Raw genomic sequence first — 27,443 nt, 5'->3', positions numbered from 1 at the left:
AATGGGTCTTAAATTGGCCTTTAAAAGTTCTGTGAAAAAACATCAATTACTAAAGAAGCTCTTTATTTAGTGAATGTTTATTGGGGAAAAAAACGCTCTTTAGAGAACTTTTTTTTGGTCACAGTTCTTTGAAGAACCATTTCACCATCACCTCAAAAGACCCTTTTTTTGAAGTACTTTTGTGGATTCTTTGAAGAACCAGCTAAAGATATGATTCTTAAAACAACCATGGCCTGAAAAGTTCTTCAATCAGAAATGGTTCTCCTATAGCACCAGTATGAAGAACTATTTTAAGTTCTTATTTTTCCTTGAAAAAATGAGAACTAATTGCTATTCCCATGTACCTTGTCTACTTCCCTTCTTTGAAGAACCATTGCTGGTTCCCCAAGGGACTGGTTTTCATGGCTCTTCGAGGCACCTTTGAACTATCGGAACAAATGGTTCTGTAAAGAACCATGGTCTGAAAGATTCTTTGTGGAACCAGAAAATGTTCTCCAGTGGCATTAGTGTGAAGAAGCATTTTTGGTTCTAGTTGACACCTTTTATCTTTCTGTTTGTGTGTGATAACATAAAGAAATGTATTGGAGGGCTGCAGTTCAGTGAAACATGCAGTTATATCACAGTACTTTTCTCTTTCAAATTTCTGTTTTATCAGCTGATATTTCATATAATCAGAACTCATCACCAGTGTGTAAAGTTATATCCCTTCTATCTTATTCCAGTCAGGTGGTATTTTTTTTTAATACTTTATTTATGCATTTATAGTTTTAAACAACATAGACAGAACAGAGTTCCCAGCCCCTCACCCCTGGGGCAAACAGAGACAGAAAACAAGGAATAAGGCATACAAAAAAATATATACAAGAAGAAAAATAAATAAATACATTTAAATTTTTTAAAAAAAGGAAAAGAAACAATCAATCGATAAATCAGAGACATGCTCTTAAAGAGTACCAAGTGATACTATCAATCAAGCAACCAGCACCAACAAATAAACTTCTACGGGACGCCCTGTTAACCAAGAGAGATGTTTACATTCCATATGCATATTTATAGAATATAGCACGTCAGGTAGTATTTTTGAAGTGGAGATCCTCAGAATGGCACACAAATGCTCATCAGCTCTGTTTTAACCAAATAAGCAAAATGCTGTGAAAACTGCACACACAGTGCCTGTAGTTTTCCACAGTGCTTCAGGGCGCTCTGCAGGGGGGATTTCAAAGAGGTGTCAGGAGGTGGGCATGCATCTCGTCGCCCACCTGCCTCACCAACAACACAATGTAAACAAATTATTCAGAAAATGGTTTGCTTTTCTTGGTGACTTTGTGAGCCAGCATGAAACTTGATTCTAGCATTCTAGGGCAAGCTCAGCTGAACTCATATCTGACACTGCCATCCACAGGTTTGTTGGTGTATAGCACAGCACCTTTGTGGAACAAACGAAAGAATTTGTTCTCTTATACCAATGTAAATTCAGCAGAAAATAATAATAATACAGACAACTCCTTTGTGATGTTTAACACCTCTTTTTTGTTTCTGTGATTTTTTGGTGTGTGTTTTTCACAGACCGGGTGACGGAGGTCAAGACTGACATCTATGTCACAAGCTTTGGTCCAGTGTCCGACACAGATATGGTATGTCTCATACAACATGTAATAATTTATTATCTTCACAGGTTTATCAGGAAACCAACCAAGTTTTACTCCTTATGTTTTACTCTAAACCAAAACTTTCATTCAGTTTTCCCTCACATGATGAAATCACAAGGCTCTAGTTTCGCAGACCGGGCAACGTGGGGTTCGCCAACTGGGTGTGGCCAGGTGGATTTTGCAAGTTTGGCACGCCGTGCGCGCTGGCGCAAGTACTACACCATCCCTCCTACCGGTGGAAGGGAGGAGAGAAGGCGTGGAGTGGGTTTGACACAGCCGATTCACTTTAAACCAATCAAATGAGCCCCTGTCCTCGCCTTTAAAATGCGCTGCGTGAAGGCGTAATGAAAGTTTACACAATTGACATGGAGGAAGACAGCAGCAGCATCACACACTCAGGACAGTGAGGCCAGTCTTGGCTGCTGCAATGTTGCTGGAGCTACTTGCCATCCATCTATCCATCCATCCATCTAACCACCCATCCATCCATCCATCCATGCATCTATCCTTACATTCGTCTTCCTCATTCCCCTTTCTTTCCATTACCTAATCTCTTTTTCCAGCTCTGTCTGTTAAAGTTATTGATTTTTACGAGCAAATATAAATTTAACTGTGAAGCCCCCATTTTTAATGAATATTTTTACCTCAAAGGATAATCCTTGCCATCTTCATATAAATACATGTTTGTTTTGCAACTTTCGACTCCATCACTTACTGATGCAACAACACACTAGAGATTAAAACAAAATCCGGTTCATGAAAGCTTTTACATTTGCTGTTCTAAACGCCCAGTGTCTGGCAAGGAACTGATGCATTTTACATTTTCGATATGTGTGGAGTATTTATATATATGGAAGAAGAACTGTGTAGTTAACACGAGCAGCGGCAGACACCGTGACTGGAAAAAAGACATCACCATACTGGACACATTGTTTGACTGACAGGTGATCAGGTTGGGTTTTCATTACGCTGCCAAACAGCACCAATCTCCTTTGATCTGACATCAGATGTGACGGGACAGTCGATATGGAGATAAATTTATGTGCTGATTGAGATAGTAGCATTGAATAGTGGTTTTTGTGGGTATTTATTGCATTGTTAATGTGTCTGACATGCTGGACACCTCACTGCCTGTGAGGTTTGGTGACGTGTGCGCACTGCACGCTGGTCAGCCAAACTTCCACTACAGCGGCTCCGCTCCGCCTGCACTGACAGTATACCTGGTTTCAGATGGCCAGCTTTGAGCCTTTTGGCACAAAACTGTCACTATTTCAAGCTGAATCTGTCAGCACCTCCCCCTGCTGCAATGCCACTCCCATCTCAGCACACCTCGGTCTGCGAAACTACGAAACTGTGCGTTCCTCGGGTTGCGCTGGTCCAAACTAGCTCTGCGGGGGGTTCGCCTCACAGCCCCACCCTGTTCTGCGCCAGGAAACTAGAGCCCACAGTTTTTCCTGCCACACATTAGCAGTAGTCATTTGACTCTAGAACCCTCTTTCTCCATGGGGTTGAACCAAAGGGCCACGTTCAGACACACATAACTGGTTTCAGGGCCCTTTCACACCTACCTCGTTTGATCTGGACCAAAATCACAGGTGTGAAACCTGCCGGGGACGATCCAAATAGCCAAACCTTGTCTGACAACAAGAGGTGGTCTCAGTCCAGATCAGACTGAAGCATGGTTCAGTTCGTTTCCAGACTCAAAACAATTTTTGGAGGGTTTGGACTATGGACCAATTAGGGGAAGTTGTCGTCAGACACTGCAAAAGGAAAGATTAGCTGCAGTAGCACATGGGGACAGGAGGAGACCGAGATTTGAATTGAAATATGGTCCAACTACGTTATAAAAAGTCAAGTGGAAAAACACTTTCCAGGTATGTTTTGGAGAGAATGAGACAGAGATGATATGAGAGGACAGGAGAGCAAGGCCACCTGAAGGTAAACAGCTATAATAATATTATTGTAGTGGCAATGAAATTAATTTGTTTATTGATTTTTCTCTATTAAGTCAAACAGTAGAACTGTGTGACTTCATTAGTGCAAACCTGCGCTGTGGCACCTTGGTAAACCAAGGACAGAAGTTATTGTTCTTGTTTGTAGATTAAGAAGCCCCGCAAGTCTGTGATAAATCAGACCTCTAGCCTCTGACCTTCCATAGTCTCTGGCTTGCACACTAGAGTTCAGACAAAAATGTAGAAATTCTGTTTATGTTTGGGTTGGGTTCGGTCACGTCGGTGTTATTTTAGTGAAACTCTGCTGTACAAAAAATAAAAAATAAATAAAAATGATGAATCTACTGTCTGTTCTGGGCAACTTCCTGTGTAGCGCTGGAGTTTACATGATGACACTGAAGGCGACACGTAGGCTATTTCAGGTGGTAAATGTAACCTAGAGATGGAGGACAAGTAAAATCTTGTGTTTGGGTCGGATTCGGACAAAAATATGTGGCCTGATCCGCAGATGCTCTTTCAATTGCAAAAACACGTAGTTACACACACACACACACACACACTTTTGTTCTTTTTCCCTCTCTTCTCATCTCCTCCTCCTCCTCATCTCCTCCTCCTGTCCCTCCTTTCTACCTTAAAAGCTTTTCACAGTGAGTGTTCCATCACTTTCTCTGCAAAGCCCCCAGCCCCCCTCCTCACCTAATGCTCCTCTCAAATATTTAAACGCTGCAGAAACCAGGGGCACAGGGGCAAAAGTGCAGCGATAGAAGTGGTCTCGATCAAGACAGTGCCTTCCAAAGGAGGAAGGGAGAGAGGGATGATCCCATGTATAATTCAGGCCTTGTCTCATCATCAAACTTGCAGAAGATAATTTCACTCCACCACTTTGTCTATCTTGTTCACTGCTTTTGATAGCCTCTCTCTGATACTGCTCCCACGCAGCACACACACACACACACACACACACACACACAAACTCCTTTTCCTTCCTCCTTTCCTTTACTGTAGGACTGGACAGCCCCCCGGCCTGCCTCTCTTTGTGTGCAGGGGATCCTCAGCAGTGGAGTAAAATGTGTCCTGTGTTTGTGGATCTCAGACATCAAATTATAGAAGTCTGAATCTCTCTGCTGAGTTCTACTCAATTAACTAGTGACACCTTGTGGCAAAAACACAGTAGAGGAGAAGAACACATTATTTTCAAAAATAAATATGTATTTGCTTCAAGCAGTAATTGCAGATATATTTCACATGCTTTGTTTTGTATGTTTTATAATGAATGTTCTTAGCTTGTTTGTTGAGAGTCACTTTGGAACTGCTGCTGCCCTCTTGGCCACACACAGAAAAATAAAGGTGCTAACTGGAACCAAAAATGGTTCTTCAGAGTGATGGCACAGAGGATCCATTTTTGGTTCCACAAAGAACCTTTTAGCCAGAGGTTCTGTAAAGAACCATTTCTGTAGATGTTTTTTTAAAAAAAAAAATTAAAGGTGCCCTCAAAGAACCATCAAAAAATGGTTCCTTTTGGAACCATAAATGGCTGACAGTGATAGATTCTATCACTGTCAATTGTGATAGTTTTTGCAAAACGTTATGAAAATGATGATGATTTTATAAAAGGCTCTCAATTCCTGTCAGAACGTTGGCTGCGCAGAATACAGTCTGTGCATTAGCTAGCAGACAGCCCATACATTTTGACAATATTCCAGTCACTAGTTTTGCATAAAATTAGGATCTATTCATGTTTCCATCACTTGTTGGGGGAATGCTTACCATACCAATAATAACACTTCACTTCAGCCACGACATGCATGAAAAGATAACGTTGTCCTCAATACATCATTTTGTCCTGGAACTATAATCATGTAAAAAAAAATGATCTTTTGCAAAAAATGGTCAGTAATTTCATGGGGTGGAACCAGGTGTTTTTGATGATAACCGGCCGATTCGAGTGCTAATTAATGAGTGCTAATTAACCGGCATTCACTATCTTAGCTAAGTTACCTGGAAAGTTCATCAGCCACATGTTCACCCAGCAAGCAACAATGTTGCTCACAGGCATATTCAACTAATGTTAATGTTTTTATCATGTCCTATTTGTCAGAGCGCCCACAGCAAGTCGGAGTACAGTGTCCGTCATTTATGTGGCGCTGCGTGTGTAATTTATGTAGACAGTTGTGGCTTTCACTTATTGCATGTCCATATACATATGTTCATATGTACTTTAGCTGGACTTGCTTATGATAAATAGCATTATTCGTGTCTGATTTAAGTGCAAGCAGGTATATCACAGTCAGCTCTCATTCACAGTGAGTGTCATCATGAGCAAGAGGAAGGGTGGCACTGACACTCCTCAGTTTTTTAGGCAGCTGCAGAAAAAGAGAAGAGTTTGTTAAGAGCAGTGAGAAAAGGAGTACCAGTCATATGATAGAAGGATACAGTGGTACAGAAGATGAGTTACTTGATACAGAAATCACTGCCATTCAGATCAGAAATGGTTAGTAATCCTTTTCTGGACATCAGGGCAAGAAACGCTCCTTGTTTACTGATAATATTTCTGTCATGGTCACTCTGCTGTGTTCAGAGTAAAGAGGGAGGCAGAAAGAGAGCAGGAGGACGCTGACAGGGCAGGGAGAGCAGGATACATGGAGGTGAGGGCGAAAAGGAGCAAATATTGATACCACCAGATACAATGAATTAAGAAAATAGGGCTGGGTGAGATGGACACAATCAAATATTGTAACATTTTTGACTGAATCCCACAATATCGATGTTGTGGCAATATTGTGGCAGTGCTTATTGGTGCTTTCACAAAATATTTACACAGTGAGATTTATGATGATTAGAAATTTGGATATGACAGCAAAGCTGGTAGAAACAGATAATAAAGAAGCTACAACAGTCTAACAAGTTCAGAAAAATCATGTCCCTTAACTGTAATGCACTCATTAAAACAAGGAAAAGACTACTCTTATGCTATATCACAGTATTACCATATTCACAACTCCAAGTGATAGATGTAATATTGCTATGTTGCCCAACCCAACATGAAAAGGTAAATCAGAACAGGCACGAGCAGCGCTTACCACATGTGTCCAGCTGAGCGTCCAAGAGTGAGTGACTGATCGCAATTTGTGAGCCCAGAGTGGCAGTACAATACAATACAATAACTCTATTAGACATTATTGTAATAAATCAATTAATGAATTAATTCATCCTATGTGTTAGTGATTTTTTAAATATTTAAAATGTCAGGAAATTAATTGTGAAATTTTGGAATTTTTCTGAGGGACAACCTGCAGAAGCCCTGTCAGATTTACAGCACAACATATCTGCACAGTGCTCAAGTAAAGCATAACACACTTTACAGCCCTGCTGAATTAAGCAAATCGGCTCATCACCATTTTATTCTGTGCCAGCCAAATGACTGTGGTATTTTTTTTGAAGATATTCTTGCAACATCAAAATCTCAGATACAAACTTTAGGTACTTCATCAGCACTGCTTTTCAGATTAGTGTATTTGCTCAGTGAGTGGTTACAGATAAAAATCCTATATGCTGCTGTCTTAATCCATGCCGTGCTTATGTTTAGTATGTATACCCTGGGGTAATGAGAGAGCGAGGGAGCGATGTATGAGAGATGTTTTTCCACTCGGCTACAGGGACTGAAGGGCTAAGTGGTGTTGATGTAAACGCTGGCTGACACTAGCCCTAGGGAGCAGCTGTCTCAGAGACTGACATATAGATCCAAACCCGGCCAGGTGTCACACACTGGCTCAACCTCCAGCCCACGACAAACTCCACCGCGGGCTGGGGACACATGAGAGGATGCTTAATAATTACCAATTGTGAAAATGTACTGCATCACATGTAATGATAGATTTTACCGATTTTTAGTCTTTCACACTGGATGACTGTATCTAGACGAGGATCGCACACTTGACCACGGGACTGAGATGATCCTGCCGACTCTTGACACAACAGACATCACAGAATCATGACATTAAAGCAATGTGCAATAATCGACACTGCCAAAAAAAAAAAAAAAAAACAATTTGGAGACATGAAGGCTGAAGTGATAGCTAGACGTTCACAACATGTAATCAAAATCCCTTGATTTTCAAATACGATTTTTTTGGTTGAAACACCCACCTTATAATGTTCTGCTTCTGCAGCTAACAATATTGTTGTCATTCATAAACCATCAAACTCATAATTTGCTGTCTAAAGCAAATGATTCATTTTCATCCAACCATAATTCAGGATTTTAGCTCTAAGGTTCATGTGGGTTATGATATAAAGTGGAGCACAGCTGAGACGCTCACAGAGCTCGCCCAAGCGTGCACTGCTGTGTCCTGCAAAACCACATCTGTTTGATGGATCACCGTGACATTTGGTGAGAACATTCATGTTGACTTGAGGATGGCGGCTCTCCATTTTTACAACCCTGTGAACTTTCTTCTTCTGCCACCAACAGGCCAAAATGGTGTAACAGTGGTAGTGGTGTATGTAAAAGTTGAAATTTGTGACAATGTTCATGTTGGCTAGAGGACGTTCATGTTGGCTAGAAGCAGGCCCAGCGGGACATCTGTCATGGAAATAATGCATATATTTTCTCCTATGGCTACCCCCAAACTGCTTTATTTTGCATTTTTTACATTATTTCTTATGATTTTATGCAAGTGATACTGAAGTTACAGAGCTTGTTCACTTACCCAGCGGCAAAATGGAAATTGTCCACTTAAATGATTGAGACATTGATTCTCTTATGAGTGTAACCACAAAGTCTTAATCCCCCTCTCCAGTTATGTTACAGTATGACACTGAAATAAAATGTTACTGTTGATATTCGATGTGCATACAACAGTCTTAAAAAAACAAAACAAAACAAAAAAAACAAAAAAAAAAAAACCTCTTTCTCTGTTCTCTGCCATGCCCTGATTGTACTACAACTAATGATCTCTGCATGTTCATGTCCACCCTCGCCCTTCCACTGATGGTGTTTTCCCCCATACTATTGTGGATTCAAATGACCTATGCTTTACTGAGTTCTGTGCCTGATTTTTTTTTTTTCTTCTTTTGCATGTCAACACAAGCTTATTACCAAAAAATGGATCAGTGCAATTTTTCCAGTGTTGACAGCCCCTTTCCTGGATGAGCTGATCAAGATTCAGTTGGACACTAGTCATGCGGGGACATAATCAACTTTCAGCGAACAAGCCAAAATGTCCTGTCCCAGATATGCTACTAAAGTTTTCAAAGCTTCACCGCAGCTGCAGACTTGTCATAATCCTCCTCATGCCGAACCATTTTGATCATGTTTGTGTCTCCTTGTTTATGACTATTCACTGCAGCAACAGTGGAAGACAAGGTTAAGACCTCCCCTTGCCTCTTTACATTTGCTGTGCAGATTCGGGCCGTCACAATATTGCATTTTCACAAAGCGATTATTGCACCGTATAAAATTGCGATAACGATAATTGCGATATATAGTGACTGGATAGCAACTAATCTTCAGCATTGCTCACATGACCAGTCACCTCGTCCATCCCGAGTCTGACCATATGTGTTCTTCCAGGGACATGTTTGTGTGAGTGAATCTATGAGATGTCATGTCACCTATTTAAAATTTTTAATATTGCAATACAGTGGTCCCTCGTTAATCGCGGGAGTTACGTTCTAAAAATAACCCGCAATAGGTGAAATCCACGAAGTAGTCAGCTTTATTTTTTACAATTATTCTAGATGTTTTAAGGCTGTAAAACCCCTCACTACACACTTCATACACTTTTCTCAGACAGGCATTAACATTTTCTCACTTTTCTCTCTTGTTTAAACACTCTCAGTTCAAACCTTCGTAGAAAAATAAGTCCAGTGGAAAAAAAAAACATGCAAAATTGCACTAAAAAAAATCCGCGAAACTGCGAGGCCGCGAAAGGTGAACCCCATTATAGCAAGGGACAACTGTATTGCAGTACTGAGAGTACATGTCCACTCTCCATTGGCATAAGAAGCCTCTTTTGCAGCTGTTGCAACTTGTATGTTGTCATGAGAGCTTCTAGGTTTGTCAGACTAGTCATAAGACAAACTCAACGGAGTATAAAAGTAACATTTTGTTTGCGTTTGCAAAGCTGTATCAGCAGGTAATATTGGTAGTAATTTCTATTTCCCCCCTCTCTCTGTCTTCTGTCCAGGAATACACTGTGGATGTTTTCTTCCGTCAGAGCTGGAAGGATGAAAGGCTGAAGTTCCATGGACCAATGAACATCCTGCCTCTTAACAACCTGATGGCCAGTAAGATCTGGACCCCTGACACCTTCTTCCACAACGGCAAGAAGTCTGTGGCCCACAATATGACCATGCCCAACAAGCTGCTGAGGATCATGGAGGATGGAACCTTGCTCTATACCATGAGGTGCCTGTTTAATCTCTATTTAGAGTAATAATGTAATAGTAGTAGTATCCGTATTAGTATTGTTACTATATTGTACAATTATAATACACTACACACATTTCAGTTACAGTTTGTCTCTATAGGACACTCCATTTTCTAAAATTGAGCACCACATCCAGCAGACAGTATGACACTACTAATATTTAATATACTGTTCAAGAGATGAACGACTTAAGACTTGTGGTTCCATGAGGCCAGCCTTTACTTTCTCTTCTCTTTCTGTCTCTTCTTTTCATGTCATGTTTCTCTCTTTTTTTAACTCCGCGGCATTTGCTTTTTTTTTTTTTTTTTTTTTTTTTTGCCTCTATGCCGGCAACAACCGTGGGCGGAGGTTGTCTGTCCATCGTGTGTCCTGTTCTCTCAGGAACGCCTCGAGTGAATTTCTTCAAATTTGGCACAAACGTCCACTTGGACTCAAGGATGAACTGATTAGAATTTGGTGGTCAGAGGTCAAGAGTTAAAGTCACTGTGACCTAACAAAAACATGTTTGGCCATAACTCAAGACTTCACGCACTAATTATGACAAAGTTTGACACAAATGTCTAATAGGATAAAATGGTGAATATTCATGACATTTTATATCCAAAAGGTCAAACGTCAGCTTCACTGTGACAACGTAATGATCTGGAGGAAAAACACTGTTCTGGCTGTTATTCAGTGGCCTAACTCAGCATTTTCACTTCACTTCCCTGGATGACAACCAGGCCAGTTCCTCTGCTCCTCTGGTCGTCCACCAGGAGCTCAGTGGTTTTGATATTGATTTGATATTGATATTGACTGATATTGATCTTCAGGTAATTATTGTTGCACCATGTGATGAAGCTCTCAATCAGTCCTCTGTACTCCTCTGTAAAAGCAGTCTTAAGTGAAGACATCATGTTTCTCACTTGAAATTATTCACTGGAATCATACATGTCAATATAGTGTTAAATTCCAGTTCACCAAAAATAGACTCAATACCTTTTTATTAAATTCCTTCAAACTCTTCTCGACAAGTATTATGAGTCTGGACAGATATGGATGTAAACTGCAACTTGCCAGATTTATGGTGGCTTTTACTATTATTGTGCTTATTTCTTGTGAAATAGATAGTCAAGTTCTGATCTTGGGTGGAAGCATTCCTCCAAAACATCAGTGTTCACTATCACTTCATTATCCATTAATTCAGCTTCAGCGCCACTGTTTGTCTTTTCTTTCACTGGCTAAACTAGAAGACAGCTGCATGTAGCACAAACTTAGTGCTGCCTTTGGTTCAACAACATCTCATTATCCCTCATTTTACGATGAACTTTTCTTCAGATTTTATTTAAGATGGAGGTGTGGCTGCTGCACTCAGCAACAGCTTTTGCCTCCGGTCTTCATCAGGTTTGCCCATCACAGCCCTCGCAAGCGGGTTGCCTGTGATGTTTGCCTCTGAACTGAGAGTGTGACAAGTTGTGCATGTGTGTGTCTGTGTGCATGTGTGTATGTGTGTGTGTGTGTGTTTATTGCTAGGTTAACAGTTCAAGCTGAGTGTCCCATGCACCTTGAAGACTTTCCCATGGACTCTCACTCATGTCCTCTCAAGTTTGGCAGCTGTAAGTGTGACCACGCACACGCACACACACACACACACACACACACACACACACACACACACAAACACAGACAGTATTTCTCACATTTCAAATAATCCATCCAGCTGGAGGCAGTATTTGATATTGGAGCTGCCCTTCACAAAAAGCAATGTGTGAAGCACTTTGGATTCTCATACAAATCTTTGTGATTTGGTCTAAATGCACGCTTTTATAACTAGCAGGCTAGACTACTGTAATGCTCTCCTTTCTGGTCTACCGTAGAATACAATTAATCAGCTGCAACTGATTCAAAACTCTGCAGCGAGAGTTCTGACTCAGACCAGAAGGAGAGCACACATTACGCCTATTTTAAAATCCTTACACTGGCTGCCTGTTAGTTCTCGTATTGATTTTAAAGTTCTTGTATTAGTTTATAAGGCGCTGCATGGACTTTCACCAGACTATATCTCAAAGACGCTTTTATTACATGAACCAGGAAGGCTCGTTCGATGCTCCGGCTCGGAGGATCGGACGAGTTTTGCACCAAAACTCTGGAACAGCCTAATGGAGGATCTGAGAGGAGCCGGAAACATCGACACTTTTAAACGTAGACTAAAAACCCATCTCTTTCCTCTGGCCTTTATATAGTGTTTTATAATTTTATAATTTTATAGTTTTATAGGTACTCTATGTATTATTTTTATCTGTATTTGTTTTATTGTTATTTTACTGATTGTTTCTATATATTATATTCTACATTTTATTTTATTGTTTTTATATTGTTGTTATATTTTATTCAGTATCTTATTCTTGTGTTTTTTTTTTATTACTGCTGTGTTTTTATTGTTTTAAATCTTTTTTATTCACTCTCATCTGGTAATTTTATTTATTTTTTTATTCTTGATCTTTTATTTTTTAATTAACCATATTTTATGAATATGCATCGGTCTCCTACTCCTTTTTCTTCTTATTTTATGCTTATTTGTCAATCAAGATGTAAAGCACTTTGAATATCATGCATTTGTTTGAAAGGTGCTATATAAATAAAATTTGATTGATTGATTGATAAAGTGGATTTCTCTTCATGTACCGTCCACAAACATCTTGGGCTCTATTTCAACCGTCTGAAGAGCATGAGACAAATGCATTTAACGTGTGTCAAAGTCCACTTTTCCTATTTTAACAGTGGAAAAAAGGGTGGTTGGGTGTTTTGGGTGTAACATGCAGTATCTCCCATTCCCTTTAAAATATGTGTGCATTACTATCTTGATAGTGACAGCGAAAACACGTCATTTGAGGACTAACACGCCCATGAGCGCACAGATGAGCACAAGTGCATTTGCTATTTACACAACGTGGCTGCTGGAAGGGAAAATTACAACTGCTTCAGTTGGAAACGAGCAAAGACACTTGTGTCTCGCACGGCGCCACTTTGCACTGGGCGTAGCAATTTGGCACTGTAAGTGCAGTGCCAAATTGCTCTGCTGCATTTAAGCGTAACTATGGTTCTCTTCATGTCAAGGAATAAAGGATGGGTGGGCGCCTGATCTGTTAAAGAGGCTACTCTGCATTGTGGAAGTCTTTTTTACTTGTTTCAGCAGGGAAATTGGCCATGATTATTACAAAGAGGGATTTGGAGAGGTGATTTATTTTGAATTGGTTTCTGCTTCTGGGCTCTCTCTACCTCTCTCAGATGCCTACACCAAGACAGAGGTCACCTACATTTGGACTCGTAACGCCTCCCAGTCAGTGGACGTAGCCGCTGATGGATCCAGACTCAATCAGTACGACTTGGTGGGCCAAACTGTGGGGAAGGAGACGATTAAGTCCAGCACTGGTGAGTGATGATGAGACAGACAACTCAAATCATGAGCTGTTTTTTTTTTTTTTTTTTTTTTTTTTTTTTCCAAATCCAATATGCGTGGGACAAACATAGAGGTGAGCAGGCAAGAGAATTCTAGTGCCAAATGAAGAGCTTTCATAACATATGTTGTTATCGCAACTAGGTCTGGGAACCAAAACTCTGTAGTACCGAATTATAGCAGTACTACAGTGTACCAAAGCCTGTGTGAGAATTAGGTGTTACAACAGGTACCTGCTCCATTTGGCTTGCAGCATGTAACCCACTTCAGACACAGCGCTGGGGGTGCAGGTGGGAAAAAACAAGAAGAAATGGCCCGAAAAATTTGGCTACACCATGCGCGTGGGTGTCTGCTGCAAATAGGGCATAATCTTCATCCACAGGAAAGTAAGATTGCTCCCGCATGTTGACAGTAATGGTTTAATATTTCAACCAACCTTTTTCAGTACATTTTGCATATTTATTGGAGATATTTTTATATATTTTTATTTTGAGTTCATTTTTTTGTTCTAATATGGGGGTATTTGTCAGAATAGGTCTTCTAATCCAAAGCCAACACTATTGATTTTTCGTTTTGTATGTACACAATATCATTTCAGTTGGTGTTCATTTTTCTCTAGTCTATTTTTGTCTTTCTTTCTTTCTTTTTTTTAAATTTCAGTTCACTAAAATGTTTTTCACACCTAGTTTTAACTTTTAGTTTAGTTTTAGTTGACTGTGATAACCTGGGAAAGAAAAGCACAAGCAAACAAGATATTATTAACTAGTAGCTAATGAAATGGTTTATATACAAAAAACACACAACTAAATAATGATAATGCTGCAAGCAACACAACTGAAGCATAGAGGTTTGTCGCACAGTGAATACACTGGAGCTTCTGTGTGTTTATGGGTTAAGCCTCTGCTGAGTGGTAATGATGGTAACACATATTTCCTCTCACCAAAATGAATAAAAATGATCATCATATCAAAGTTGTGCTGAGTGACTTGATATTTGGATAGATAGAAATATAGATTTCAACAAAACAGCCAACTCATGGTAAACAAGGCCAAATCCTGTCCACCCACCCTAAACCTGTTTTTCCCACACAGTGCAGTCCAAAAGTGCTGAATTGGGTGAAAAACCGTCTAGTTTGGCAGCACTGTTTCCATCTCAGTTAGGTCTCAGCTAACTGAACTGAGTCACACTGATGGAGTATGGTGTAAGCAGGTGAGCATCGTCTCTCTTGTCCACAGGTGAATACACAGTCATGACAGCCCACTTCCATCTGAAGAGGAAGATTGGCTACTTTGTGATCCAGACCTATCTACCGTGTATCATGACTGTTATCCTCTCCCAAGTCTCCTTCTGGCTCAACAGGGAGTCTGTGCCGGCGAGAACTGTCTTTGGTAAGGAGTATAACTCATTAACTACTTTTTGCCTGTTGTCTTTGCCCTGCTGGGAAGCCTAGACGTCACCATGCTGGTCAGTCTGGCAGTGGGTCAGTGGGTCGGTCGGTTGGGGTGTCAACACTTTGGTCCAGAGTGGCATATCTCAAAATTTATTCGGCGGGTAGCCATGAGTGTGTGCTCGTGCGTGCAAAGGCCAGTTGCATTTCCATTGTCACCTGTAGTCTTTGATCATACCTTTTTTGGGGCTGTCAGGGCCAGTTTCCAGGTGCTAATGGCCCACCAAATACCCATGGGCCTGACAGGACTAACCAAGGTCTGAGGCGGAGTTAAGGGTCATAAGTGGGGAGACGGTGCAGCTGATAAGTACAGATGTCAGTGTAGGAGCTCGCTTTTGTAGCAGAAAAACAACAGAGAAAAGAAAAATGGAAAACAAGCAGCAATCCTGGTCAAACGCAGACATTAGGGCTCTGCTCACTATCTGGCAGGGGATAATGTCCCATGTCAAATCCTTTCACACACACAGCAGGCCCAGTGGGGAGTCTGCATTCAAAATAACATAAAACATAAAACAGTTTTTTTTTTTTTTTTTTTTCTAAAATGGTGATATTTGAGAAAGGTAGTAGTTCATACTTTTGGGAAAGGAACTGCAGATTGAATAGGTTGCATTCAAACAGAATTATTTTAGACATCCTTGTTTTCAACTGTGTTTATATAGGTCTATTGAGGGAAAATGCATCTTACATGCTAAATAATCAGAATCAGAAATACTGTATTGATCTCTGAGGGGAAATTGGGAAAGGAATGGAAAGGAAAGGAAAGACAAAGGGCAACGTTTTAATATTCAGTTTAGTGACAAGTAAATATCCAGTTAAGTGACAAATGAGAGAAAATATTTAAATTACACACAAATTCACTCTGGCTCAACCTCTGATAGTTGCCAGATATATACCCAGACAGCAAAAACTGCCTGTATGTGCCGTGCAGTGGCAAGGGAGGTCGTGATTTGGGGCTGTAAATAAACTTGACCTTGAACTTGGAAGTGTTCTGTTACAGGGAGCAATCAGCATGAAAATAAGCATAACGTAGTTCATGGAGACCTGCATTAATTCGCAGTCTTATTCATTGAAATTTCTGTATGTGCTTAAAATATGTGAAACGTTTTGAATAGAAACCCAGCTATTAATTAAACATAGAAAAAGTGAGCATCTGTAACCCTACATCTGTTGTGATTCAACACTTAACCCTCCTGTTATGTTCAATTTTACTAACATCTTTTATGTTTGGTGTCAATTTGACCCCAGCAGTTTAAACCTCCACAAAATTATTATAATTAAAATTGTTACCAAAGTTTATGTGTCAGGTACTTCATGTTTCTTTGTTGACGACCTAAATAGCCCTTTAAATAATACATAACTCCCTCCCACCCTCACTTATACATCCAGTATTCTTATTACATGACTATGGAAAAATATGCAAATCACCATAAAATCTCACTGATTGACCTAAAATTGCAAAGAAATATTAATTTTGGTGTTTTAATGGCTTTATATTATTTCTAAATACAGATTTTTGTTATTTATAACCGATGCGTTACAAAGTGTGTACAGGACATTGAAAACATATCATCATGTGAATTTCATGTTTACAGGTAGTGCCCATTACATCAGGAAAACTCATTAAATATGAAGCAAAAAAAAAAAAAAATGATGTTAATCATTTATTTAGAGACGTTAAACATTGGCTGGAGTCATATTGACCCCAAACATAATAGGAGGGTTAATCTGCAACGTTGATTTGGGATTGATCGTGCTTGCTGTTTATGCTGTTGAGTCAACACTGAAAAATATTTCTAACCTTGAGTCAATACTCAAGATCAACGGCCCAATTTCCATGCACCGTGGCACGTTACGCAGTGCACAGAGGCCGTGGTATCACAGATTTGGTACCTTGGTGATGAGATTTGGGAATGGGGTGGGATTGAGGTGGGTGTGTCAGGGGCTGGGATTGACATAACCAATTAGTTATCCTCTTATTATGATTTAAACAGCACCCTCCACCTGAACCTCACCTTACTCTGCCTTCCCAGGTAGCACTGCCAATTATGCCCCCTCACGTCCTGCAGGGCTTTGCAGTTCCTGATTTTCACCGTAGCTGCATACAGCACCTTCCCCCTTATCCCTTCAAACTTCCTCAGGCTCAGAGTGGTAAAGGACACAAGTTTCTCCTCCACTTCCCCCCCAGACCCCTGGGACTATTGAGAGTTTCAAAGGTGGAAACCCAGGTGGCTCCTTCCCTCTTTGTTCATTGCTGTTAAGCGGTGCACTCGACAGTGAACCCAGTGTTCTGTCCTTCAGCCTCCCAAGGACTCGTAGCGATGCCACACCTACCTCCCCAGATAGTTTCTACCACTTCCACCCTGCACCTCACTGCTGTTGCAGGTGGCTGTCGCAATTGAAAGTGCCCGTTCCCACAAAGCGGTTCTGTACCGTCTTTGAGTGGGTGCCCTCCAGTTGTATCAGTGGGTTGTGGAGGATGGGCTCCTCCCACACCCACTTCCCTGGCTCTGTGCCAGCCTCACAAGCATGCTATACTACAAGTCTTCAGCACTTTGTCATAGAGGGAGGCTGGAGAGTTAGAAAGACGCGGTGGAGAATTTCCGAGGAATAAAATGCCATTATGCTCGCTTTTCCCTTCCCTAGTCATGATATAAAATGTATCAAAACTAAGTGAGGTATATGTTTGCATCAGCATTGGTTATAAACTCTAAATTAGGCTATTACCTTGACTGTTTTTTTTTTTTTTTTTTTTTTTTTTTTTTTTTTGGATTAATAATAACACACCTACTACTGCGTCACACCTCACACACTGATGCACAGTCAGCCTCATTCTCATTCCCAGGTCTTCAAATACTACAGCTGGGTCACGCCCCTGATGCACACACCAAAGGCACCCATTACAAGCCAAAAGCACCCTTTGGCATCAGTGTGAGACAAGGGGGATGTGGATGTAGTATAAAGTGCGAGAAAGTCCACAAAGGGGGGTTGTCAGGGTGAATGGCAAGTGTGTAAGTCACAGGACCTTCACAGACAAGACCTGAGTTTGGTTCCAGTTTCCAGCGAGACCTTTTGTGTGTGAGTGAGACTGTGTCCAGTTCCAGTTTCTGTTGCCTAAACTAAACCTTTCCCTAACCTTAACCAAGAGGTGTTGTCGCCTAACCCTAACCATGTGACACTGATGCATGATAAAAGCCTGATGTGTGTCACTCTGATGATGACGGGTGCAAAGGGTCTGTGACCAAGCTGCAGCATCCGACGACCTGGGAATGAGAATGTGGTGGTGCAGCATGTTGCCAAAATAGCAAACACCCAGGTGAGGAGAAAGCATCACTGCATCCACCCAAATTTCACCGCGCCAGTGACTGGCCGTGCTTTATGCAGCGCACCTGCACGAAAACAGGGCCCCAGGTGTTGATTCAAGACATGATCTCCAATTTTTGTTATTCCTTGGCAGCAACCATTTGGATGAGGTTTAGTTGTCTCTTTTTCTCTTGAAAATGTAAGATTGTGTCAGACTTGTTAAGAAAAAGCAAATTCGATGGGAAATCCATTTTTTTTTTTTTTTAGTATTCTGGTCACATTGAGGTCATCAGCTGTGACACCCAACCAGGATCTTCTAGATATGGCACTTCAATCCTCCCAACCCCCTCTCCAAACACACACTCACTCACTCACACACACACACACACACACACACGCACACGCACACGCACACGCACGCACACACCCACACGCACACGCACACACACACAAACATTCCCAGCCCACCTCAGCCTACGAGGCTCTACCCAGGTTTCTGACTGTAAACAGTCGTGTTAATGCTGACGGGCAAACATTTTATCGGGGCATTGCAGGCAGGCCTGCAGATGAGGGTCATGCTGCAATGAGACCTTGCCCTGCTTATCTGCCCAGGGACAGCGAACTCACACCTACACTCTGATTTCCCATTTGGTAAAATGTCAGGGATCTGTCTGGGGGGGAGATATCATGCTTTCTCTCCGTTTACCTCAGGCAGTACAATCAGGATTAATAAACCAAATCACACTCTCACATTTCAATCTGGTTTATTAAATGTCCCGTTGAAGGCAGGGACATGAGACAAAAAGGCAAAAGAAAGTAATTTAAAGGACATTTTGTGACTTTAAGCAGAGGTCGCATGTTGTTACCAACTACACTAAATTGAATTCAGTTCCAGACGCACGTTTGATCCCAGCCTCACTAAAGGTTTATGCAGGGGAGAGTGTGCTTTATTGCTATGGACAAATTACAGCAATTCTATTCAAGCATGTTCAGTGAGTCGAAAGCTACCTTACAATGCTGGCCAGAAAACAAAGACTCTGTGTGCCTGTCATGATCATACAAATGTAAATTTCTAGTTTGCCTATATTGTAGCTGAATTTATTGGAAGAATAGCCCCTTGAGATGGAGCATTTCCCCCCCATTTCCAAGGGGGTCCTGCAGACACAAATGCAAAATTATAAAACATGTACAAACAAACAGAAACGTTGCATAAAAAAAATACACCGCAGATACACAGATAGAGACAGCTAGCTCACCCTTTGCCACCCTCACCCCCAGCCCTCAACTATTGTACGAGAAAAATTCAGTACAATGACCCGGATATTAAACCAATTACATCAGCATAAAGAGCAACTGGAGCACTTTGTCTTCAGTTTATTTATTGCACAAACAAATTGAAGATTGTAGGTACACACAAATTAAAAGCATTAACAGTTTGTTTAAGATGAGAAAACAAAGAATTCCTGAAGCAGTGGATAATAGTCATCTGTACGCAAAATCATGTAAATAACTAACGTGATAAGTCATGTAATGACTAAACACTTTTCAAAACCAAGATGCAAAGTGGCCATCTAGGGTAGTCCATTATAGAAAAGATCTGCAAATAGTTCAAGGGTGGGTATAAAATATAAGTATTATAACAAAAACACAAAAATAATCAGTTTCACATTTTACCCCTCTACTTCATAGCATGTCTTTCAAAACATTTTCTACCCCACAGCCCCACATGATATTATATTGTTCATCAATATTACTGTGTTAAAAGTTTAATCACCGTTCTAAATTCATCCACTACCCAACTCGTAACCATAGCAATATTAGAAAGCACTGTTACTGGTTATCAACTGTGGCAGTAAAGGTGAGTTATCGATTTGATACACTAACGACAGGAAGGAAAACACGAATGCAGTTTTATGTTGTAGGTTGTTTTGGTCCTCTCTCCTTTATATTGTTGGTAATGAGCATGGTATAAGTGGGACAATCAGCTCGTAGATGTGTGTAAACGGTTTTAAGGCTCTTTGCGGAGTCAATCCACCCTCCGCTTAGTGATAGGTGGGTCTTTGCCTCCACATCGTGCCTTAAAACCTTTCATCACACACCTACAAGCTGATTATCCCTTACAATTTTTTTTTTTTTTTTTAATGAAAAAAAAAATCCCTTAACTGCTTAAATGTAGCTCAACAACTTCCTCATTAAGAGTGTGCAGAAATATGAATATGCAAATAGTCCCTGCCCACCCCCCTGCCTGCTCACACAAGAAGAGTAGTGGGGCATGAGAGGACCTCACAGAGCTCAATGAGCTGATCGATGAGCTAAATGAGAAGGAGAGGGTGGCTGAGGAGGTAGGAAGAATATGGAAGGAGACAGAGCCAAAGCAGAGCAGGGAACAAGGCAATGGAGATAGTGGGCCAGATAGAAAGAAGGCAAATGATGAAAGAGAACAGTGTGCAAGTAAAGAAAAAGAAGAAGGAAACCATTGAGTTACTTGGCATAGTCCACACAGTGACACTAAGCAGCTAAAAGTGATCCAATTCTGATTTTTTTTTTCCAGATCTGATCTGATCTTTTTTTTTTTTTTTTTTTTTTAACCTTGAATGCCATCGGTGTGAACACAACTCTGCCATGATCCAGCATGCACATATCTACAATAAACATGAACAACAAAGGTCATTGGCACAGCAGTCCATCATCACAACAAATGAAACAGTCACGCATTCACTTCTTGAATTGTTTACCATGTAACAGTGGTGTGGTGGCAGTCTGTCAGCTGCTCAGGCTGTGGGGAAGAAGGCAAATAAAGCACTTGGATTGAAGCATCTTCCCATTTATCTATTAAATTTACAACCTCATCTCTCCCTATCGATCCTGCGGCTCTCCATATTTTGTTTTGGCCAGCCGCTGTTGACAGTGATTGAATAATGGCACTCTGACAGTGATGTGAGCTTTCTCAGTGTGAAAAAAAAAAAAAAAAAAACAATACACACATGAATTTTGCTCTAAGCATTCACACAGCCGTCACATCAGCAGGAAGGGCAAATTGATAAATTATGTTCTGTGTTGATATACAGTATACAGGCTATTCTGTTATGATGTCCAGTTAAGTGTGAGATAATGACTCAAATGAAAGACAACATACAAGCTTTGTCTTGGTTTCCTAGTATTTAATTGTATTTTGAAACATTTATGTTAAACCTTTTTTTGTAAATGCCTAATCACAAATAAATGAATGATACAGGCAAATGACTACCGTATTGACATTCTTTGACACCATTTTTTTATAGCTCACAGTCAATGGCCTCCGTTGCTCATATAGTTTAAACTGCATCTATCTATTTGAGCTTGGGGTGGTCATGACAAGTATTCCCGAATGTGAGAAGGATCAAGGCCAAAAAAAAAAAAATGTTGTCTTGTTGCCATCCTATCATCGACAAGTGAGTGCATTTCATCCCAGAGTAAAGTCCATGAACTTGAAGTAGGTCTCTGTCCCCAAACAGCTACTGCACTGACACCCTAATTTCACTCATAATTTGTTGCAGGCCTTCATGGATAATAATTCCAGCAGATCATAAATGAGAGATTAGAGAGCAACCTGCTTGCATGGTCGCTTAATGGGAATCGTTTCCCATCGGCTACAGTGTCAACACATATGTATTTTTGGTCGCTGTAGCTGCTCCCAAAACCTTCGTTATTTAAAGTGCCAAGTGTCCTCACTGATACGGGAATGGCGGTGAGATCAAAGCTAAGGAGCAGATTACAAATGATGACACAATCCTGGTCCTAGAGAGGTGTGTTTGAATATACACGTGTGTGTGTGTGTGTGTGTGTGTGTGTTTGTTGTGTTGTGCGTGTGGTGGTATGTTATCAATGGAGCTCTAATACTTTTCTTAAAGTGATGGTAAACTGAAATGTGCAAGTTCTTTGCAGTTATTTCTATGCAGAGAGAAGGCAGTCGGTTGATTTCTCCTGACTCAAACCAGCAGTTGAGCTGTGGAGTTAAAACAATGAAGGTAATAGTCAAGAATAATATAAAATCATAAAGTCCCCACTGGGTTTACTATCCCTTTAAGACAAATCCTTCACCAGCCTGTCTACAGTACCTTTGCTCAAAATATGGAAGTCAGCAGCAGCCCCTCTTTTCTCGTGTCTGCCTATAGAATGAAAACAAAGAAACTTGCTTCACTGATTTGCGCTCTTATGCATTGCAGAGATAACACACTCTTTCTTCAAACTCAGGAAATGAGCCAGACACCAGAAGTGCTATTTCAAAGACATTTAAAATCATATAAACTTAGCTGGCATACTCTTTATCTGTTCCTTGTGTAATATGTATTGCAAGCCTTTGCTTTTCAAGTGCTTTAATGTTGAAAATGAATTATATGCCCATTGAGAATTACACAATTGAACTGCTTGAGCATGACTTCTCAGTGTAGCACAAGAAAAAATAGTTTATTATCCATTTTTTATGAAAATGTACTTTTCCAGATCATAACACAATATTAATAAGCATCTGAACCATTTCAGTGGACATGTTTGCAGGCATACCTATTCTGCCCTGATTAAGTTCTGAGCAAGGCTAGAGAGACAGCAAAGAAATGAAACTTCAGCAGCCTTGTGTGGGTTTACTGGTTTCATATAGTTTGTAAAAATGAGGAAAAACCCAACCGGACCCAAACCCGAGATTGTAGTAACCGAGCCTGAACCGAACCCAGCACAAATTCTTTTTTTGTGTCCAAACCCGACCCAAGCCTGAGATTTTGCTTGTCGTTCATCACTAGGTTACATTTACCACCTGAAATAGCCTACGTGTTCAGTGTCATCACATAAACTCAAACACTATACAGGAGGTTGCCCACAACAGACAGTAGGTTGATCATTTTTATTTATTTTAACCCGACCCGAACCCAACATAATTTCTCAATTTTTGCCCGAACCCATCCCGACCCTTATCCACACTCTACTCGGAATACAGCCACATATCTGTGAATTACAACCTCCGTTGTGCATCGTTTTAAGCAAGAAACATTTTTTAATAGGAATGTATTGTGATTTAGTGCTTTAAACATGTTTCTACATCCTTTTTGTTCCTCTATATTTTTAATTAACCAGATTTGGTGAGGTATCCTCCTCTACATAATGTCCTTTTCTGTTTCCCTTGTCTTCTCTGTCCAGGTGTAACTACAGTACTCACCATGACAACCCTGAGTATCAGCGCCCGCAATTCGCTGCCCAAGGTGGCCTACGCCACAGCCATGGATTGGTTTATTGCCGTCTGCTATGCCTTTGTGTTTTCTGCGCTCATTGAATTTGCTACTGTCAACTACTTCACCAAGCGTGGCTGGGCCTGGGATGGAAAGAGTGTGGTCAATGACAAGGTAGTCATGTTGTGAAATGTATTGTGTATGACAGCTTTCTCACCAAGCCAAGGTGTCGCACATCACACACCCCATATTCATGTTCATAATGTGCAATGCAGTCTGGCAGGGACAGTGTGGAGGCTTATCATCTGAACTAATAGCATAGGTGAAAAAAAAGAATTAAAATACAACAAACAAGTCAGTCATTTCAAGCACATTATCAAGATCTAATTTATCAGTTTAGTTCATGGACACCTTTTAATCCAGTCATATCTTAAAGAACTACATGCCATTCAGTAGATTGCATACCTGCCAACGCTATGCAGTTATCAAGATATGACATTTCTACTTCTACTTTCCACATAGTAGACCAAATTAAATTTTTTATCATTTCTTACTTTTCATGCTTTTAATTGAGGGTATTTTTTTTTTTAAGTTAATCAGAATCAGATTTGCAATTTGAATATCTTTGATCCACTATACCATATCTTCTATGGTATTTCCAGAAGAGTTAATGGTCAAGTATCACACTTAAAAATATGTTTTCATACATTCTTTATATATCTTTATATCTTAACATCATCTATCATAATTTAAAGATGAAAAACACGTCCAAAAGCAAACATCATGAGAACAAAATATCGCTGTCATCTGCAAGACACATTTCAGAATCCGTTACATTCTACATAGGTTATTAATTTACAGAATGAATAATTTGGGGCCTAACATTGACCCCTGTGGGACGCCACATTTAATGCTCATACATCTGAATATATGCTTTTTTTTTTTACAAACTGCTGTCTGCTTTCTCAATAGCAGATGGAACAGCTTTTACAATACCAGTAACCTTCTTGAAAATGGTGATATTTCAATTTTATTCCACTCAGTAAACAATTTATTCTAGAATGTACAAACAATAAAGAAAATGTCCTTTTCCCCCATTTCTCTTGTATTGATCAAGCCATTTCTGATTATCCTTTTGAACATGCATGATGTAGCCTTAATGATGATTTAGTCTTAATGGTGATTTTGTTTACCTTCAGTAATTTTTTACATTATTCTTTCGTAAGATGGAATTTTGTTTTTATGTTTTTATGTGTTTGTTTTTATAACCTTTTTAATCTCTGCCTCCAGAGTTCTATCCCTTACAAATGCCTTACTTTTCTGTGCAGTTTTGTTTACAACTTTTATTGGGCAGTTCCTCTCATACAGTATTCTAAATATATTCCAATATATTTCATATGCTTTATCCATGTCCTTTTCTTCTTGTGCCATTTTCCAGTCCTGTTATTGCTTCTTCTGTAAACTCAAGCTAAACATTGCCTCAACAAACTTATGTAAACTATTACAATGAACCTTCTTTTGCTGCAGAAAAAAGAAGTGTCCCTCATGAAGAGGAACAATGCCTATGCTGTGGCTGTGGCCAACTATGCGCCCAATATCACAAAAGACTCAACGCTGCCCACCATCTCCAAGTCCGCCACCACTGATCCTAACAAGAACACAGCAGATGCAAAGCCTGAACAGAATAAGAAAACCTTCAACAGTGTCAGCAAGATCGACCGCATGTCTCGCATCATGTTCCCTGTGCTGTTTGGCAGTTTCAACCTCGTCTACTGGGCCACCTATCTGAATAGAGAGCCAGTAATTAAAGATCTGGATCCTTCTAAATGAACATATAGAGAATCGCTCTAGACACACCATTCAGGGCTCTTATTTATCAGGATATTTTTGAGAGTCAAAGTGTGCATATGGAGCCCATGACTGAACTTTGTGAAAGTACATTCTTTCACAGTGGATAAATTACAAGGAGGAAATTGAGGACAGGGATTACGGTATTTTAATTATGTCTTTTTTTCATTGACTAGTTTCCTTGATTATCCTATTGAGATAATGAATCACTCAAAAGACATTTTATATCTGTGTTCCTTATATGAATGTAACCTGTAGAAGAAAAACTAATGTCCAGTTTTGTAGCAGCTGTATGTGTCACATAACACACATATCACTTCCTTGTAATTTTGCCATTTAGCTTGAATCAAATACATATGTTTAGGTACACAAAATACATCCACAGATATGCATACAAACACACACAGACAAACAGGCATACACATCTCCTGAATAAGATACAGTTTTATGGACTGTGGCATACAGGCCAAGTCTACCCCCTGACCGTTCATTCACACTAATAGCAACACAATTAAGTCATTGGAAGTCCATGGCCCATATTCATAAAAGCACTGTCAGTTTGAGCATAAGTGTGCACTGCTGTGGTGGTAGGCATTCTCCTTGTTCATAAAAGGAGTTTACCACTGCGCAAAAAATACTACCATGTTTTGTCAGACAATACATCCAGTTCAAGTTAAGAACTGATCATTTCAAGTTGGGTATTACTCCAGCTAATAATTAATTAAAACATTAAAATTTTCACCATGGATAAACAGAACTGAGACCAGAGTTTATTGCTGTCCTTGGAAACATGGATTTATGTAATAATGATGATAATGATAATGATAATAATAATTATTATTATAAGGCAACAGACTCGGTTACATTATCAATTATGGTTCATTAGTTGGCCTATTTATTATACTACTTCCCAGTTCGCTTTGACTTGGCAGTAGTGAGCACTGCAGCTGCAGCAGCGGGAGTGCATGAGGAAGATGGTGATTTGCTAGAGGAGGAAAACCCCAGATTGTGTGACAAAACCTCCTCTCTTAATACACTTTTTTTTTTTTGCTGGCCAAAATATCGGCTTTCTTACTCTTTCTGTCTGTTCACTTTATGTTGTGATTCAAAAGCTGTTTATGTATATGGGCCTATTTGTGGACAATTAGTACTCAGTTTCAGCTGAGAAAAGTTGGCCGAAGTCAAACGTCTCACAGTCATCATATCAGATTTCTATGCTTCCTAATCTGTCTGACAGTGTGATTTTGTTTCATGAAAAATTGTTTTGCCTGCGAGAGGTACAGTTGATGAGGTTATATTCATTCAAAGATTCCCACCTGTGCATCTACATCTCAAAGAAATGTTAAAGAGATTCTTTAAGAATGGTTATACCCAGTGTTGATGTAAATGGTAAGTTCTTAAGTAGCTTTTTCCCTTAAATTGAGACAACTACAATGTAATGTTTCCGAAATCTAAAATATCAGTGGTAAACGGCAGGCTTTGATGTCAGTTACTCTCAATAATGTTCAACAATTATAAAAGGTGGAAAAGGCAGATGGCCCAACTTCTTCTGTGATAGTTGCATCAATAGACCAGAGTGCCAAGCAGCCTCAAAATAGTTGCTCTTCCTATGCAATTTCTGTCACTATTGTCACTGCGCTTTCCATCTACATGTAAGACCAACAGTTTCAACAGGTTCACACCCCATCTGAAGGGTTTGTCAAAATGTACTCTGGGAATTGCAGAAAATGGACAAAAGATGGAGCAAATGAGGAAGGTTTATCTTGTCTCTGTATTCACATGCTTTTAAAGACATGTTAAATGTTTGGTGGGAACTCCTGCTGCTGTATTCCTCCCACAGTTCTAGTACTAATCCACATTCAGGGATGGATGAAAATTTGTTGCTGTCACTGTTGTTCTTGTACTGCTTTTTATCGGCACCTACCTTGTTTGGTCCATCTCAATCAGACCATGGTGTCATCACTGCACAGAACTTGAACTGGAGTAGAACGGTCTATCCAATTCAAATCAACACAGCTGGATGATTGCAGCAGGTCCATTTGTACATGGATTGTTGCCACTGCAAAGAACTGTGGCCTTTACAATGGGCTAACTTCTGCATTCCAGTTGGTAGTAACTATTAATGTTTATATACGACTGTTATTAAGCAGCAGCAGCACGACATAACTTCTCAGTGCTCAAA

The 27,443-nt window shown here is 40.1% G+C and overlaps 1 protein-coding gene across 1 annotated transcript in view; it reads left to right on the top strand.

Annotated features, from left to right (window-relative positions):
* gabra2a (gamma-aminobutyric acid type A receptor subunit alpha2a) overlaps nucleotides 1–25,400 on the top strand; it is a 31,321-nt gene extending 5,921 nt beyond the window's left edge. The window contains exons 3-9 of the mRNA XM_030044446.1: nucleotides 1,567–1,634; nucleotides 9,790–10,010; nucleotides 11,545–11,627; nucleotides 13,300–13,443; nucleotides 14,704–14,856; nucleotides 23,385–23,587; nucleotides 24,941–25,400. Of these exons, the coding sequence (XP_029900306.1) occupies nucleotides 1,567–1,634; nucleotides 9,790–10,010; nucleotides 11,545–11,627; nucleotides 13,300–13,443; nucleotides 14,704–14,856; nucleotides 23,385–23,587; nucleotides 24,941–25,243 (1,175 nt within the window). The 3' untranslated portion in view covers nucleotides 25,244–25,400. The remainder of the gene's footprint in view (nucleotides 1–1,566; nucleotides 1,635–9,789; nucleotides 10,011–11,544; nucleotides 11,628–13,299; nucleotides 13,444–14,703; nucleotides 14,857–23,384; nucleotides 23,588–24,940) is intronic.
* Nucleotides 25,401–27,443: the final 2,043 nt, after the last annotated feature.

This window comes from Myripristis murdjan, chromosome 22, assembly GCF_902150065.1.
Source record: "Myripristis murdjan chromosome 22, fMyrMur1.1, whole genome shotgun sequence".
In the NCBI taxonomy this organism is placed as follows: domain Eukaryota; kingdom Metazoa; phylum Chordata; class Actinopteri; order Holocentriformes; family Holocentridae; genus Myripristis; species Myripristis murdjan.
This window is presented reverse-complemented; position numbering and strand designations above follow the sequence as displayed.